We start from the raw sequence: 15,663 nt of genomic DNA, 5'->3' as shown, positions 1-15,663 counted from the left end.
CAAGTAAATGAAAACAACCATAACACTTAAAAAAACATAAGAACGTATATTAGGCAGGGACAAACCATGGTGCATTATTCATTAATCCAGAGTTTGATATTAGTAATTAAAAAACTAATCACAAATAAATCACTTGAACTTTACGAATGGAAGATATACCCCCGAAATATTCCCCCACATAGCAATTCCTCTCTTTTTGATACCACCATGAGCCAAATGGCACAGGCGGCTAGATGCAACCCAGTTTTACATCCAACAGAAAACTATACAAGCTAAAAATTAGTTGAAAGTAACATTCTCAGTGGCCCTCACTGTTAGCTGCAATTATTATGAACACAATTTCGATGAATGACTACCTACGTGCGCTCAAGAGCTTTGTATCTAGCGTGAAAATCAGCTGGAACACATTGAACATCAATCACCATTATATCACCTTCATTCTTCTGACAAAAACCAAAATGAAAATTGAGTCAGAATCTCCTAAACAATGATACAGGAGATGGTTAAAATGACCCTGATTCATAAATAAAACCAGAAATATGCAGGTTGGATGTGTTTCTGATCCATAATTTCATGTATATTCCACAGGAGCTTGGAAAATAAACCCTAATGCACAAGGTTTTATCAGAACATGTTAAATGGTTTCTCATGTGTCTTGCCATCTAAGCAGCTACACAGTGAGTTGAAACCTTCATCTACAGATGAGGCAGTTCAATGAAAATAAAAAACCTATTGAAAACAGAGTCATCCACATGACAGATTGGATTTGGACAATGTTTTGAACCATACTTAATTCATACAAGATCCAACATAAGGAAAATGGAATTAGAATGACATACAATAAAATTTGAACAAAAACTATTGTAACAGACACAACAAGCATCAGCACCTCACTGCTGACGGTGAAGAGAACATTATTGTAATACAATTCTTGACGCTGTAAGAAATTGATGTGTATAATTTGGCCAACCTTAACAGCCTGATATTGAATAAATTTTGATACAACACAAGATATCTGCGACAATCAAAACTGTCTACAAAATTAGCATCCAAAATCACCACATAACTAACAGACAAGTCAAATCTTGAGTTAATCAATAACCGAGCAAAAAAGCCAAAAATATCATAGTTGAGTCTATCTAGCAAAAGTTCTTCATTTTATTACATATTTCTGGTTACAGAATTAATTTTCTACACCCACGGTTGAACATTTTTTGACGACTGTTTGACAGGGAAGGTAACTGAAATATTTGAAACAACCAGGCCTCGGTATCCAATGCCTACATCAAAAGGTAGGTAGTATAGAAATTGGATTTCTCAAGTCGTCTTAAATAAACCAATTAGCTCTGCCACAGGTCTTGGTCTCCGCAAGACCCACTTGACTGTATGTCAATTTGGCCAACATCTTCCCAATAATGAGATAATTGGCCCATTTTCGTAAGCCAACAATAGCAAAAGCCAGCATTCTGCACTTACTATTAAGCGCAGTAACTGCGCACTGTTTGGAGCTACCTCAGCTGCTTTTAATTCCCCAGAGCCCATTTGCTGGCAAATTGGGCCATTATTTTGCAACAAACTTTTTAAAATTAGCCAAAGCCATTAAAGCCAATTGATAAGATAATCAAAATGATTTTAGCCATTGACAACATATTTCCAAAATTAGAACATGTAAGAACTCAGATTATTATAACACCCATCAATCAAAACAAGTGAGGAAAGAAATGTGATGCAAACACCAGCTCTCCTTGCAGCTTTGTTTGCATATAAAGAGCAAAGAACAAGGTCAAGCAGAACCTGTAGCAAAGAGAATTGAGAACAGGCATATATGGCCACAATCCTTAAAAAAAATAAATAAATATGAGATATAAGAAACCACACCTGTAAGAAATGGTTCACAGCTCTTCTGACCACCACAGGTTCATGAGGTGGTAACTGCATTTGAAAAAGAAAGAAGAAGCAGTTTAGCACTTAATATTAAATTCAGATATTTTCTCAATCGGCTGAGGACCACTCCTCATGAAGCGGAAGTCACTAGTTTGAATCCCTTTCTCCCCTTCCCTTTGCGGATATGTCAAAAAAAAAAAAAGAATATCAAGCTTTCCTATTTTCTTTATTTATCAAAATAAATTAAATTCAGATATTTTCATGGCTCTTAATTTAACGTAAACAACAAAACTCATGGCAGTTCAAAATCCTCCAAGACCAGCAGTCTTTGTGTGAAGGTGTGGTGTCCTACGTGTTTGTGTTTTTTTTTTTGGGGGGGGGGGGGGGGGGGGGGGGGTTGAATTTGGGGGGGGTGAGGGGTGGGGTGTATTATTATTGTTTTGCTCTCTGTTTTTGACACAAAATTAGCCTTTGCTAAATGTTTCCTTGTGTGAAGGTTTCCATATGTTGCACTTCCTTTCTAGTTTCCCACGACATAGATTGTTTAGCTTCCCACATGGGTTCAAGCACTATGTCTCTTTCTATAAGAAGGGTTATAGGAATTATCAGTGCAATAGTTACTAAATCAAAATAGATAGAACAGAATATAAAAGAAAAATTAACTTAGATCCAAAATTTACATATTTGGTTGATAAGAATGGGCATGGTCTTTTGCATGCATAGATTTTCTATATCTTCTAAAAGCAATACTAAAAGCCACGTTATGTAGTGCTTATTGCTTTTACCAAACAAAATCAATTGAACATATTTCAAACGCTCCTCCGCTTACTAATGTAGAGTTCAACAATAATCAGAATTTTTCTCCAACTTAGCAAATATATTTGATGGGAGTAAAATGTGGAATAAGAAATTGGTTCTACAACCACATCATTCAGGTCTGTAAAGGTTCAAAGAAAACCAACAACACTACATCTCAACTTATGGATACTTTTTACAAGTTCCTTACCAGCCCCACAAATCTATAATAGCCCTATTATCAACTTATGGGTACTGTTTACCTATTCATTGCTACAAGAAGCACAAATGGGAGATCACTTCAACTTAATCCTTATCAGCACCATAAGAAAAGCACACATTCTTAGCTCTAAGGAGAGACTTCTGTAATAACTTATTGGTGGCATACCACTTCACCAGGCTTCCTTTTGCTTATACGTTCAACATCTACATGACAAACATTTGATAAGGCATGCACCCCTGCATCCTGCAGTAGTAAGAAAGTAAGCATCCCTGCACATCATATGTCCCATATAAAAATAGCACATGCTAAAAGATAACAAAGACATGTTAAAAAGCTGAAGAGCCTATTTGTGCTGCATGTAAATGCATTATTCAGCAAGTAGAAAATAACAAATGCACCGAAAAAGTAGTTACAAACAAATATACACAGGTCTCTATATCTATTATTAAAAAAAGAAAGTCTCTTTCTAGATAGGTGTTTCTCCTGCATAGTACTTGAGTTACACCTTTTAATGATATTTCATTTACTTATTAAAAAAAAGATGCCTACTATGAAGCAAATTATGATACATCTACCAGAAAATCGTATCAACAATCACCCTATGAGTTACAATGCATACACAAAACAAAACAGATTAGTCAGTAAATTAGGTGTAAGTAAATCATGTGTGCTGTCAATCATCTATTTTAAAGTCCTTGAGTGCGGTTTTACCTCCAACTTTCATCAAGCTTGGATCTTATTATTTACATAATAAGTTATCAAGAGTCAAAGAGCATGACTTTTAATATCAATCTACCAGCTACTAAAATCATGATTACCCTGTTAGATGTAAAAATACTCCTTTATCCACAAAATGATGTCTATCAGTGGTGTCAATTCCGTAGAAACCCACGAAAATGGTTGCAAATAAAACTGCATGAATTGAGGTATATTCAGCATTGCATAGAATGTTCGAACACAAATTTTTCTTCCGAATATGTAATCAATCACATCAAGACCAGAAGCCAGTTAGTTGTATGATTCAATATGAATGTAATATTAGTCATTAGGTTAGAATCAGCCTTTGAGCAGAAGGCACAAATTTTCTCATTCAAGATAAGCAAAAATTTCCAATGGTAACTTATCACTCAATTAAGCTTTACACATTGACTCCATAGTAATTCTTATTCTATAAAACCATATTGTCAGATTGTCAGCTAAAAAAATATAATTTGCTACAGAAGAAATAAAGAAAGTACTTCTAAACTTATTGCATGACATAATTTTTATGATATTAATTCATCCCCCAAGCTCCATACTCATTCATTTTTGTCCCATGCAGTTGAATTTTGACTTTTGAGTAGTGAAGTGACACACGCCGAATGACACATACCAAGCAAATTTTAGGGACCAAAAGTGTATTTCAGCTTTTTTTTTTAAAATAATATATTGATAAGAATATCTTTTTTTAGATTTTTTATATCTTTTTTTTGGGGGGGAATTTTATAAGCATAAAAATTCTGTCACACCATCTCAGATTTTACTAAGTTCTGTTGGTGTCAATTGTTCTCTGACTGACATGCAACAAGATATTAGTGAAAAGTTGGTGGTATCGAATTCCAGAATAGCATTTATAACAATGTCAATTTTATCAAGGTAGGATCAGAAACAGATCAACTCTAATTTGATCAGATCTTAAGCGATTATATTATACCCATTATTTTCGATTTAGACTGTCTGTTGTCCCCTAATCTGGAGAAGATGTCTATCCATCAATTGATCTATACCAATCTAGATGCAAGCACTCTGTGATGTTCAAAATCCAACAAAATCTGGTTGACAATGGAAATAAGGGATCCAAACAGATTGCTCGATAATTGCGGAAAAATTTTGAGTTGAAAGAAATTGCTCTTTCCAACAAGTTCATTTCAAAAAACGGCATTCATATGTGAGGTGAGGACATTCACTCATAAATCCTAATCTATCTAGGAAGTGAAACAAATATCAAATTAAAAGTGACCAGCAATTTTCTGTTTTTATATTACATAAAACTCATAGTCACCCTTTCTTTCATCAAAAAATTACATAAAACTCAATATGAACCGGGCAGGAGAAGAGTATATACTTACAGTTCGACTTGAACAAAAAATGGGAACTGGCTGGCCAATAAATTTATGAAAAGCTTCCTACACAAACCATAAAACACCAAAGATTAGGCAAACAATCAATATGAAATAGTAGTTAACATTCTCATCCAAATATACCCATGAAAAGAAAATGCAGGGACTCTACTGGTTAATAAGGAAACATCACTCACTCTTTGCTTGCTAAGAAAAACAATAACAATAAAAAGTAAAAATAACAGATGATGTGCATTAGATGAAGATAAAAGAAATAAGAACATGCAGTCATGAAGTTCTCATTATTTGAAAGCCAAGAAAACTAAATCATCCACTCAATTGACCCTTACTCCATCTGATATGCCGAATTTCTTCATCAATGAAATAACAGAAAAGAAAAATCCATAAAAGAACATTATTGTAATGTTTGAATTAAGCCTAATAGAGAAATAACTGTTTTACCCAGTTTCTGGATATGTTACTTTCATTAATCCAAAACCTCAAGTTTCTTTCTTTAAATGCACTTCAAACACAGAATTGGTCTCATTTTTAGAAATCACAAACTTAAAAGCTGCTCCCTTAATCATTTTGGCAGTACGATTATGCTTTCTAGACCAAAAAGAACGCAGCTTTTGCTTACAAACAAAAAGTACTTCAAAAACACAAAAATCTCAGGGAGCACCTCAAGAACGCCAACGACAGTACGAATATTAGGCTGCTTCTGGGACCCAGAGAAGCGAGTACCAATGTACTCGACCGCCACCAGGTAACGTTGGATTCTAGAGTTTGGGCTCATGGGCTCTTTCGCTGGTGGTTGCTGTAGTTGCTGTTGTTCCTCTTCGTCGTCGCTTAACTCTTCGACGGCGGTTTTTGCGATTTTGGAAGGCCTTTGGGAAGACTCGGAAGCACTGTCTAGCAAGTGCTTGGGATTTTCTGTCATGAATCTTAACTTTTCTCTCTCTTTCTCAGCTGCCAAACAGGAAAGAAGTTGGGTTTCTCTGGTTCTCAACGTTGGGAGGGAGGCACAGGGTTTAAGGGTTTTACCTAGTGTTTGGGTTCAAGGGGACGCTGACCCAAACTTAGGTTGTAACAAGTAATTTACGGTATTTACCCATCTTCATAGATAACCATTGCTATTTGCTACCACTACCAACAAGAAAAATAGACACAATTGGATTCACACCAATAAAAAAACACTAAATTTGATACACAATATAAGAATATCATAAAATTTTGGTTATGAATTCTTCATAATTAGATGTTCGAATTGTAACAAATTCATGCAACTTCATAATTTTATAGGGTTACCGAACCCACCTGTTTGGATAAGTGAGCTCTACACCTTAAATTGTCAAAGAACAAATAAACTTTATAGCCTCCTCTCTATAGAATTTCTTGAATTACATGTAATTCGTACAACTGATTGACCGAATACAAAAAATTCCTTACTCATGACAATAGAAAAAATTTCATAACATTTCTAACCAATTATCTTGTCTTTTTAGTAATTGTTTAATAGTTGGCATATCGATCCATATACATTATGACAACATTCCTAGTGCTGCATGCTTTTGTTTTTCCTTGTGTTCTACTTTGATTCCATAACCAAATAGGTTCTCCTTTATATTTTTTGAGGCCAATTTTGTTCTTTCAATTTCTTTTCAAAGAATCAAGGATGTCATGCCACCCAACTCTTCATTTTCGAGGAAAAAATTACGAAGAAAAAAATATACAACAAAGTTTTCTTTAAGAGGGGAAGAAATTTCTTCATCCTAATCTATTGAGCTAACATTTATGTCAGAATTATTAAAAAAAAAAAATGCAAGTGAAAGTTATATACTTTCGAACAAACGTCAATTTAATAAGTTGAATTTTTTTTTAAAAAAAAAATTAATTCAATTTGAAAGAAAACTTTTGTCCTTAATGCTTGCAGGCTAATAGGCATTGGCAGCTTAGTCCTTTAAGAGCAATCCAATTAGATAATGATTTGGCATAAAAATTGAACAGGCTTTTTAGCAATGATTTTTGGTCCAAGCAAGCCTCAGAAGCTTTAGGATTGCACCATTTTCATTACATTTATGTTATCTTTTATTTCTCTCCCCCTTTTTTCTCTTATTTTTCGCAATAGGAAAATGCATTAGACTAAAAAGAACAGAGAATACAGCATAGAATTATGAAAAGTCCAATCATCAACTGAAATTATTTTTTTCATTAATAACTTAAGATTCCCTGAGCCAACTGAAAAATAGAATGCTAAAAATCATCTCTGATGAAATCTGGAGTTAAAACACAAAAAAGAAACTACATATACTTGTAGAAACCAAACTCCCAACTAAACACAAGTTGAAACATCACCGCAGGACTCAAAAACCCACACAAGAAAATAAATAAACGCAGAAACCAACAAGGAAAAACAATGAAATTAGAGAGGGAACAGAAGAGGGGGGGAAGGGGAGCTCTAAGCCTACAGCATGGCAACTAACAATAAAACATCTAAAATGCCGATGTTGCGGAGACCGAAGGAATTGAATTTGCTATCGGAGGATTCTTTACAGAATTACTCTTCAGAGGGGAGGCATTGAGGGAGAGATTTTTAGTGAGATTGATAAGCGAACTGGGATCAGTACTTCTCTTGGTGCCCCCAGAATTACTCTGCAGGTAAAAAAAGGGAGGCAAGAATGTCACAGAATTACAAAGCAGCAATAGGTGATAAAAGAAAAAGAGAGACAAAATAAATAAAACCCCAAGGGCATTCACTGCTAATAAGAGAAGCAAGACAGAGCCATAAACCTTAACTTCATTCTACATGATTCCGTGAAATTTTTTTAGTTTTCACAATAATTCCAAGTAACCTTACAAACCAGCAGCATATGACATAAAAGAGTTATTAAAGGAGTAATGTTAGAAACTACATTTTGATCTCATAACTATCTCATCATGCTAAGCTGTCTTAGCATGCAAACGTGACAATCTCAACCAAACCTTAGAACAGTTCTTGCAAAAAAATGGAAAATCCAATTATTGATTGAGACTGTCACATCAATGTTGTGGAATAGTTGTGGGATAAAAATGTGGCACGTAGCATTACTAGTTACAGACCGAAAAAGATAACGTACTCGAGTATGGTTCTAAGACAGGTCAATGCAAATGAGGAGAAGGCAGTGGTAGTTGTTACTTAGAACAATTGATTTTTTTTTTCATTTTTTTTTTCTGGGTAATTAGAGGAAGAAATTGATCCCATAACCCACCCCCCACTCTACAAATTCCTTTAGGCCTCATTTTTAAAAAGACTCAAAGCTACTGTCTATGGCTCCCCTTGGTACAAAATAAGCAATAAACTGATCTCTACATAATTCAGCAACCAATACCACCTAATAATGAAAGACAGACAGAAGAAAGTGTGCAAATACAATGTGAAATCAGGCCTTCCAACAGCTTGATTTTCATCACTGACCATGAAGACATAAACTATGTTCTTATATACAGAAATAATGAATTAGAGCTGCCATTGTGTAAAATATTCATAGAAAAGGTGGTCCTTTGCTCTGGGAGTAATTGTATCATTGTTAGAGAGAAAGGAAAAGAAACTTACAGAAATATTGCCGTTACTATACATTTCCATTTGTTGAGTTGCAGGCTTACTGCTTTTGGAATGAAGAGACTTCACCCGATTTTCATAAAAATTAAAATCATCTAACAAAGATGTTTTTTCTGTGTAACTCTTAAAAATACTCAGCATTTCCGAACCTTGCTTGAGTCCAATCTGCAAAGTATAACAACAAAAACAAGAGTCTCAATAATGGCCGACAAACACAAAATGTTGACAATTGTCTCAATTCTGATTTTCTAGAAGTGTTTCTTGCCTTAATCCATGTTATGTCAAAAACCACAAACATAATAAGTTTTATTAAAATTTGGTAGAAGCAACTCATCTCAACTCAACTGAATCTTGATTTCAATTACATTGGGGTCAGGGTCATGCGGAAATTTTGATGAAACCAAGATACATAAAAATAGACAATTAATTTCCATATAAGTCCCTTTTGTTCCCAGCAATGTCTCAATTTTCAGACGGAGCAAGCAAGGAAAGTGGAACAGGATGTTTCATAGAACATTACTGATAAGTGATGTTTAAAGTAGATTATATATCATAAAACACCAAATCATTCCAATCTAGGGGGCTGAAGCAGCTTCTCTACTTTATAAACTCGATTGGCATAAGATTTTTTTTTTTTTTTTTTTTTTAAAGTAACACCATCGGCATAAGTTTAACAACATGTTTTCCAACACAAAATATTTTCTTTGATAAGTAATACCAGTCTTATTAAAAGCATAAGATACCCCTAAGTACACCAGAAATATACAAAAGAAATCACCTTATAAAGACGTAACCAAAGAAAAGAGAAACAAAAATCAAAGACCAGCCACACTTTCTAACTAGCGAGCACAAATGAAGTGCTATAACAAAGAAAAATAAGTGATACCTCTTGAGTGTCCCGGGTAAAAGTCACGGGCCTGTTATCATTGTTTTCAAGGATAATGTGCCGCAACTGAGTGTTAGGAACATCTTTTATTATATGCCACTTTACTGGGAAGAAACCATTCCACTTGTCAAGTTGCCAAAAGTCCATGTCTTTATCAAAGTCCACCCGCCCAATCATCTCAGCGACACCCAAAAATTGTCCACTTCCATTAACCTGAAATAATGAGTTAGAAAAGGATAGGTGTAACAGTAATATAACTTCAGACAACACATTAAGGCATAGTCATCATTAATAGAGCACACATATCTGACCACCACAATCAGAGCCTGCAAAACTATGGCACATATCTGAATAGATAAATAAACACAACTATTGCACATATCTGCAAAACTATGACCATAACATCTGCTATTTCTATTCAAAAATTATTTACCCTTCTTAGCTTTATCTTCTATTTACTCCAAGCAACAACAACAGCATGACCATACTATCATAATCATTTAGCCAGCTCTTTAGCAAATAAGTCTCCAATGAAATTAAAAAGAAGCAAAAGCATAGAGCTAGCTCTGTGTACTCGAGTGACTACATCAGAGAATGGGGAAAAATCCAATTTAATTGTAATTTGTACCATGTTTTTACCATATGAAAATGAGAAAACGTGTGATTCACCTAACAAAAAATCAAAAAGAATTCAAGCAGAAAAATGTACTTCAACTCACCGAGAAGAAGAGGAAGATTGGATACTTGCTACTTTTCTCACTTGCTTTTATTTCAGCATCACGGAATGATGCATCTAGCTTCTTATTTCCATTTGGGGTACTGGACCAAACATCATATTTAATGCTCTTATGGACATCATCTTCACTGTAGGACTTGATGATGTAGAACTTCGCATCTTCATAATCAGTTTGGAAATCTTGAAGATTGTATTGATCTCTGCAGATTGAGATTCCCAAGTCTACCTTTTCACCAGTTGAGTCTGAAGAAGCACTTTTGTTGTGAACCCTAGGACCGCGAGTTAGCTCAGTTGGAGCTTCAAATTCTCCATTCCTGTTGTATTTGTCTCTCGGCTTACTTCTATCGTTCACATTCCATACTCTCCCATTTGGTCTGTAGTTCATTTGACCATTATGGGGGAACATACCTTGTTTTTGGTAAGTAAATGAAGACAAATTTCCCATTGGATGGTAACCCTTCAAAAGGCCTTTTGAGACATCAGAACGTAAATGAGGCACCTGTAACAATAAATGTGCGCACAATAAAAACACTTGTATCAACATAAGAGAGCCCATGATCGAAGGTAATGATAATACCTTCACAAATCAATTTCAAACAAAAGTATTTCCTCTCTATAAATAGAAAAGAATCTTTGATAACTAACAACAGACATATGGCAAGTAGAAAAACAATAGAATTCTCAAACTGCAACTAATATGGAAGTAAACAATTTAAAGAAATGGGACCCAACGAATCAGATAGGCAGAGCAGTAATGCAAAACACACACAAACATGAAATTTCAAAATTACTATGATCTTTTAATGAGGTTGCTTCAAAAATGAAGTACCTTGTTCAGTGTTCTGATAGGTGTTGAATGCGGAATAGACTTTGAAAATTTGCTAGCAGTGTTGCCATTGATTTTCATAGAGTTGAAGCCATTTGACTTTGCAAAAGTAGTTGAACCTGGAGCACATTGTGTATTTACAAAACCGGCAGTGGTTCCATTTGGAACATCCCCAACAAATGTTGCATCCCATGAATAACAAGGCACAGCTTCTGATCCATAGGAGACAGGTTGCTGAACATATCCTGAGGAAGGAAAATATTGTTGTTGACCAGCACACTGTCCATCGGCACCCACAAGAGTCCCAGAAGCATATGGGTTAAAGCCAGGCAAGTAATAGACCAGCGAACCATTGTCAGATTGCATACCCTGGAGAAACATCCAATGAAGAATGTAACAGTCACCAATTTCAATTAGTAATGCCACATTTGTAGGTAAACATTTGCAGGATATACATCAGATTAATTAGAAATTTCCTCAAATTATATGGAGCAGGACATACTGTATGAGAACCATCCGCATGAAGATTACTATAATGATCATCCAACTGAGTAAAGGATCCATTGTGTCCTGCAAAATTACAGAATAAACAAAATTTTCACTCTAAAAATGAATAGAAAAGCTGATGATTCTAAATTGTTAAATTTTATACTAAAACATTCCACATCAAACAGCAAGTTGAATAATCAAAATGAAAATGCCAAGCAAATCTCCACGCTCAGATAGAACTCTAATAGTAGAGAATGTAGAACAAAGGGGGGAAACTTCTTTCTGAGCATATATATTTAATGAGGGGTTTCAGGTGTTATATTTGGGTAAAGTACCTGGCTACCATAACAGTTTCACAAGGGTGCAGAAGCTGGTCCAGTATTTGCCCCCAAATAAGACAAGATGTACTTTTTTATGTTCCTTTGGTAAGTAAAAGAGTACTTTCAACAAAACTGAATCAATGCAATCAGGTCATCCCTTCACCCTAGTGAAACCAAAGCCGCTCAAGACCTATTGTAATTGACATCAGCCTGACAAACCCACTGCCACTGCATCACCATAAAGATAACTGCCACACTACCAACTTCAATACCAAAACCTCTATAAAGGCCAATGCCCATCAACTCGGGGCCTAGCCTATCTCTCCCACTTTAAATTCTCAAAAAAAAAAAAAAAAAACATTCCTGTTTGTAATCCAAGTCAAATTCAAACTCTAAAATAGCTTCAAAATTTATAAATAAATTTAGTGCTCAAAATTTCTGCTTATCTTGATGGATATGCTATTATGATGAACAATTTTTTTTTTATTTCCCAGAGAAGCACAAGATCTGGTTCTGATTCTGACCTAATGACAGTGAGAATATAATCATTTCAGAATTATATACGTAGTTTCATAAAGGTGGTATTATGTGACTGAGACATAGTATAAAGAAAATATGGCAGTCTAAACACACTATGCAACTTTGTATACGCCCCATTACTTTCCATTCAAACCATTTTCATGAGTGTCTACTGAATCAACTTTAGTTCTATCAATAGAGATCATGTTTGTCGACAAAGAACCATTTTAACATCTAACCTGGGTAATAATAATTGTAACTGCTAGTAGGTGGATGGTGAACACCATGCTCTCCAACTGACCCGTGATCAGTCTCACCTTTGGTGCTAGAGGTAGCATCCGCTAACGAGGATAAGGAGGAGGTTGAATTACCCGGTACCCCATCTTTTCCAGAAGCCTGCAAGAAACAAGTGATAGAAAGAAAAGTGATGGTAAATGCATCAATCCCCCATAAATAAACATCAACAACCCAACCCCCCAAAAAGAAAAGTTGAGAAACCCAGGAATAGGTTTCTATATTAACGCATAGAGTAATTCACATGTTACTGAGGCTAAAGCAGTGACACTAATAAAACGAGTTAACATGCATTTTTAACACAACATAATCTTAGTGCAGTCTAAAGTTAGACAAGGCTTTGATGTTTAAGTTCATAAATACAACTGATACAAGAAAGAAAATACAAATCCCTGCTTCCACAAAACAAAGAAAAACCAGATCTTTTATCAACCCCTTAAGCTCAAGAAAGGAGAAAATGCACAGTTTCATTGCTATAAACACAAAAACAGTACAACCTGCAAACTGAATATCTCCTCTTATGAGTGATCAATTACAAATAATATAATACGCTACCAACTCAATGATAAGGTTTTGAACCCCCAATGATCTTATTTGTAGCCAAAAACCAACTTAAAAGAGAAGCAAACATACAGAATCACGAAATAGAGAGCAGGATAGAATGGAAATTAAGAATAGCTAACCATGACGTACCAGTACTTCTTGCTCACCCAATCCAGCAACAGATTCTGACTTCAATCCTATAGCCACAGGCTCAGCTGGAATATACTGTTAAGCGAACCGCAATAACCTAAATGAATCTTTTTGTAACTTACCCAAAGAAAAAAAACATGTTCTCCATAAAGCCCGCAAAAATGAAATTGAATTGGTCCCGACATGCGATCAATTCCGATAATCAAATCCATACGACCAATTCAGAAAATCTAACTCTGGTTAATTTAAAACCTTAAAAGTAATCACTAATCCACATTAACTCTTGACTACCCATTAACACTCAGAATATTACCAGCTTTTTCTTTGGGGCTGGGGAGGGAGGTTGGGGAATTCCTTCCGTCATGAAGTTCATAAATTGACACAACACCATATCAAAAAGTTAAACCTTTTAGCACAAGTGAAACAGAATTGGGATGACAAAGCCAAAACTATTGCAGTATTAAAAACTCAGATCATATTCTTCATTTATTTCACACAAATATGTACGACTTAAAAACTCTTGCTAACAACCAGATTCAATTTTAAACTTAGAAAATGCACAATATGAGCATCAAACAAAATAACAAATAACAGGATACGTTTCTCGATTTTCTTTTCGCCCGCCATTTTCAGTCTTCAAAAAACGGAATTCAGCCTACAATCAAACCAGGAAGAAGAAAAGAAAAAAGGGTTAGTCAAGAGAAAACTAGCCGTGCATACGTTATTATAAAAGTCCAGCTTCGCTTTTCCTAACAGAACACTGTTTCCAATAAAGGAAATCCTACTATATTTTCTAACCAGGAAATTTTCATAAAAAGTAATAAAATTAGATATTTTCTACCGGATGAAAACATCAAAGCTAGATATTTTAAGAAAAAAAACGGAATTTTGGTCAATCCTTAACAGCTACATAACGACTTTCGTGAAGTACGAAATTGTCTTAACTAAACGTGCAACACAGTTTGAATCTTTTACGACAATAGTCTGTTTGGTTTTCAAGAAACTGTGAGAAAATAAACGAAAGTAGTACAAACCCTAGAGCAGACAAAGTCTGATTCTTTGGGCTCTATTTTCATATATTTTCCGGAAACCGAGCAGAGCAGGCAAAATCCCCAAGAAAGTAATGAACTTCACACTCAAATTCATATAAAAAATTGGAAAAAAAAAAAAACAAAAAACAAAAAAAAACTTTAGAGAGAGAGAGAGAGAGAAGGGTTTCAATCAGAGAAACAAGGGAAAAAAACTCCATTGCGTAACTCTTAAGCTTTATGAAATAAATTTTTAACAAAAATTAAAAAAACAAAAAAAGAAGCTCGAGTTCGATCTCTCTCACACAGTAACACTTCAGAGAGAGAGAGAGAGAGAGAGAGAGAGAGAGAGAGAGACGTTGAAGAAAACCAAAAACTGGAACAGCGAAACGAACCTCCGAAACGCGGATCGACTCGGCCTGTCCCGATCTGTATGAATCGGCAAAACGCTTATTTTGGTTCCGAAAAGCGGTTTCCGACGAATATATGTAAATACGGGGAGAGAGTGAGACTGGAAAGCGGAAGAGAAGAAGAGGTAGAGGGAGAGGAGAAACCCTTAACGGTTGAACGGACGGCTGTAATCTTTTCCAACTTTCGAGTGGGATGGATGTGCGCCGTTCGATGAGGAGGTCAAAGTTGTTTGTATATTCAGATTTTTTTTAGTTGAAAGGAGGGAATGGGATTTATAAAGTCGGATATTTTAGAAATTATTTGTGACGAGATTTTATTAACGTATTTTGAGAGTTTTTTTTTTTTTTTTTTTTTTTATAAAATGTCTACACAAGTGAAAGAAGACGGGAATTCGAACTAATAATCTCTGCGTTATGAGGCGTAGTTCATAGCCGATTGAGTTACCTGTTGTGAATTAGATATTAAGATAGAGGTGAAAATTATTTTTTTTATTTTAATAATATTTTATATTTCGAATAGTTTGTTAATAAATTTATCTATATAATAAAAACAAAATTAAGAAGAGAAATGCTATTTTTTTCATTTCTCTTTCATTTCCATCTATATTTTTTTTTCAAATTAAATGGGTACTACAATTTATTTTTTTTAAAAAAAAAAAATGTATGGAATCACATCCAACAAATATTGTCAAATGAGTAATGCAATTCTTCACACTTATTTTAAATCATTGTCATGCATGTTGTTGGGAATAATTTTGCACAACTGGCCCATCAGATCTTGGGCCTCATGGCCAATGACATGCCAACAGAGCTATTAATTAATAGTAGGAGATATAATCCAGATGAGGTTTTATTAATACTTG

At 34.8% G+C, this 15,663-nt stretch overlaps 2 protein-coding genes across 2 annotated transcripts in view; both read right to left on the bottom strand.

The window, feature by feature from the left end:
- LOC132177331 (uncharacterized) overlaps positions 1 to 6,074 on the bottom strand; it is an 11,491-nt gene extending 5,417 nt beyond the window's left edge. The window contains exons 1-5 of the mRNA XM_059589599.1: positions 5,684 to 6,074; positions 5,011 to 5,067; positions 3,068 to 3,145; positions 1,879 to 1,932; positions 361 to 443 (exon numbers count right to left, since the gene is read on the bottom strand). Coding sequence (XP_059445582.1) covers positions 361 to 443; positions 1,879 to 1,932; positions 3,068 to 3,145; positions 5,011 to 5,067; positions 5,684 to 5,941 — 530 coding nt within the window. The 5' untranslated portion in view covers positions 5,942 to 6,074. The remainder of the gene's footprint in view (positions 1 to 360; positions 444 to 1,878; positions 1,933 to 3,067; positions 3,146 to 5,010; positions 5,068 to 5,683) is intronic.
- Positions 6,075 to 7,190: 1,116 nt separating this feature from the next.
- Positions 7,191 to 14,989, bottom strand: LOC132177330 (YTH domain-containing protein ECT4). The gene is made up of 10 exons (XM_059589598.1): positions 14,786 to 14,989; positions 13,962 to 14,017; positions 13,363 to 13,427; positions 12,615 to 12,771; positions 11,550 to 11,617; positions 11,051 to 11,416; positions 10,205 to 10,720; positions 9,486 to 9,698; positions 8,594 to 8,764; positions 7,191 to 7,653 (listed from the first exon to the last, which is right to left on the bottom strand). Exons 2-10 carry the CDS (start codon positions 13,987 to 13,989, stop codon positions 7,495 to 7,497), a joined length of 1,743 nt encoding a protein of 580 aa, XP_059445581.1. The 5' UTR covers positions 13,990 to 14,017; positions 14,786 to 14,989; the 3' UTR covers positions 7,191 to 7,494.
- Between the last annotated feature and the right edge of the window lie 674 nt (positions 14,990 to 15,663).

Source organism: Corylus avellana, chromosome ca4 (genome assembly GCF_901000735.1).
Source record: "Corylus avellana chromosome ca4, CavTom2PMs-1.0".
In the NCBI taxonomy this organism is placed as follows: Eukaryota; Viridiplantae; Streptophyta; class Magnoliopsida; order Fagales; family Betulaceae; genus Corylus; species Corylus avellana.
The sequence above is the reverse complement of the archived record's forward strand: the minus strand, read 5'-3'. Positions and strand labels throughout refer to the sequence as shown.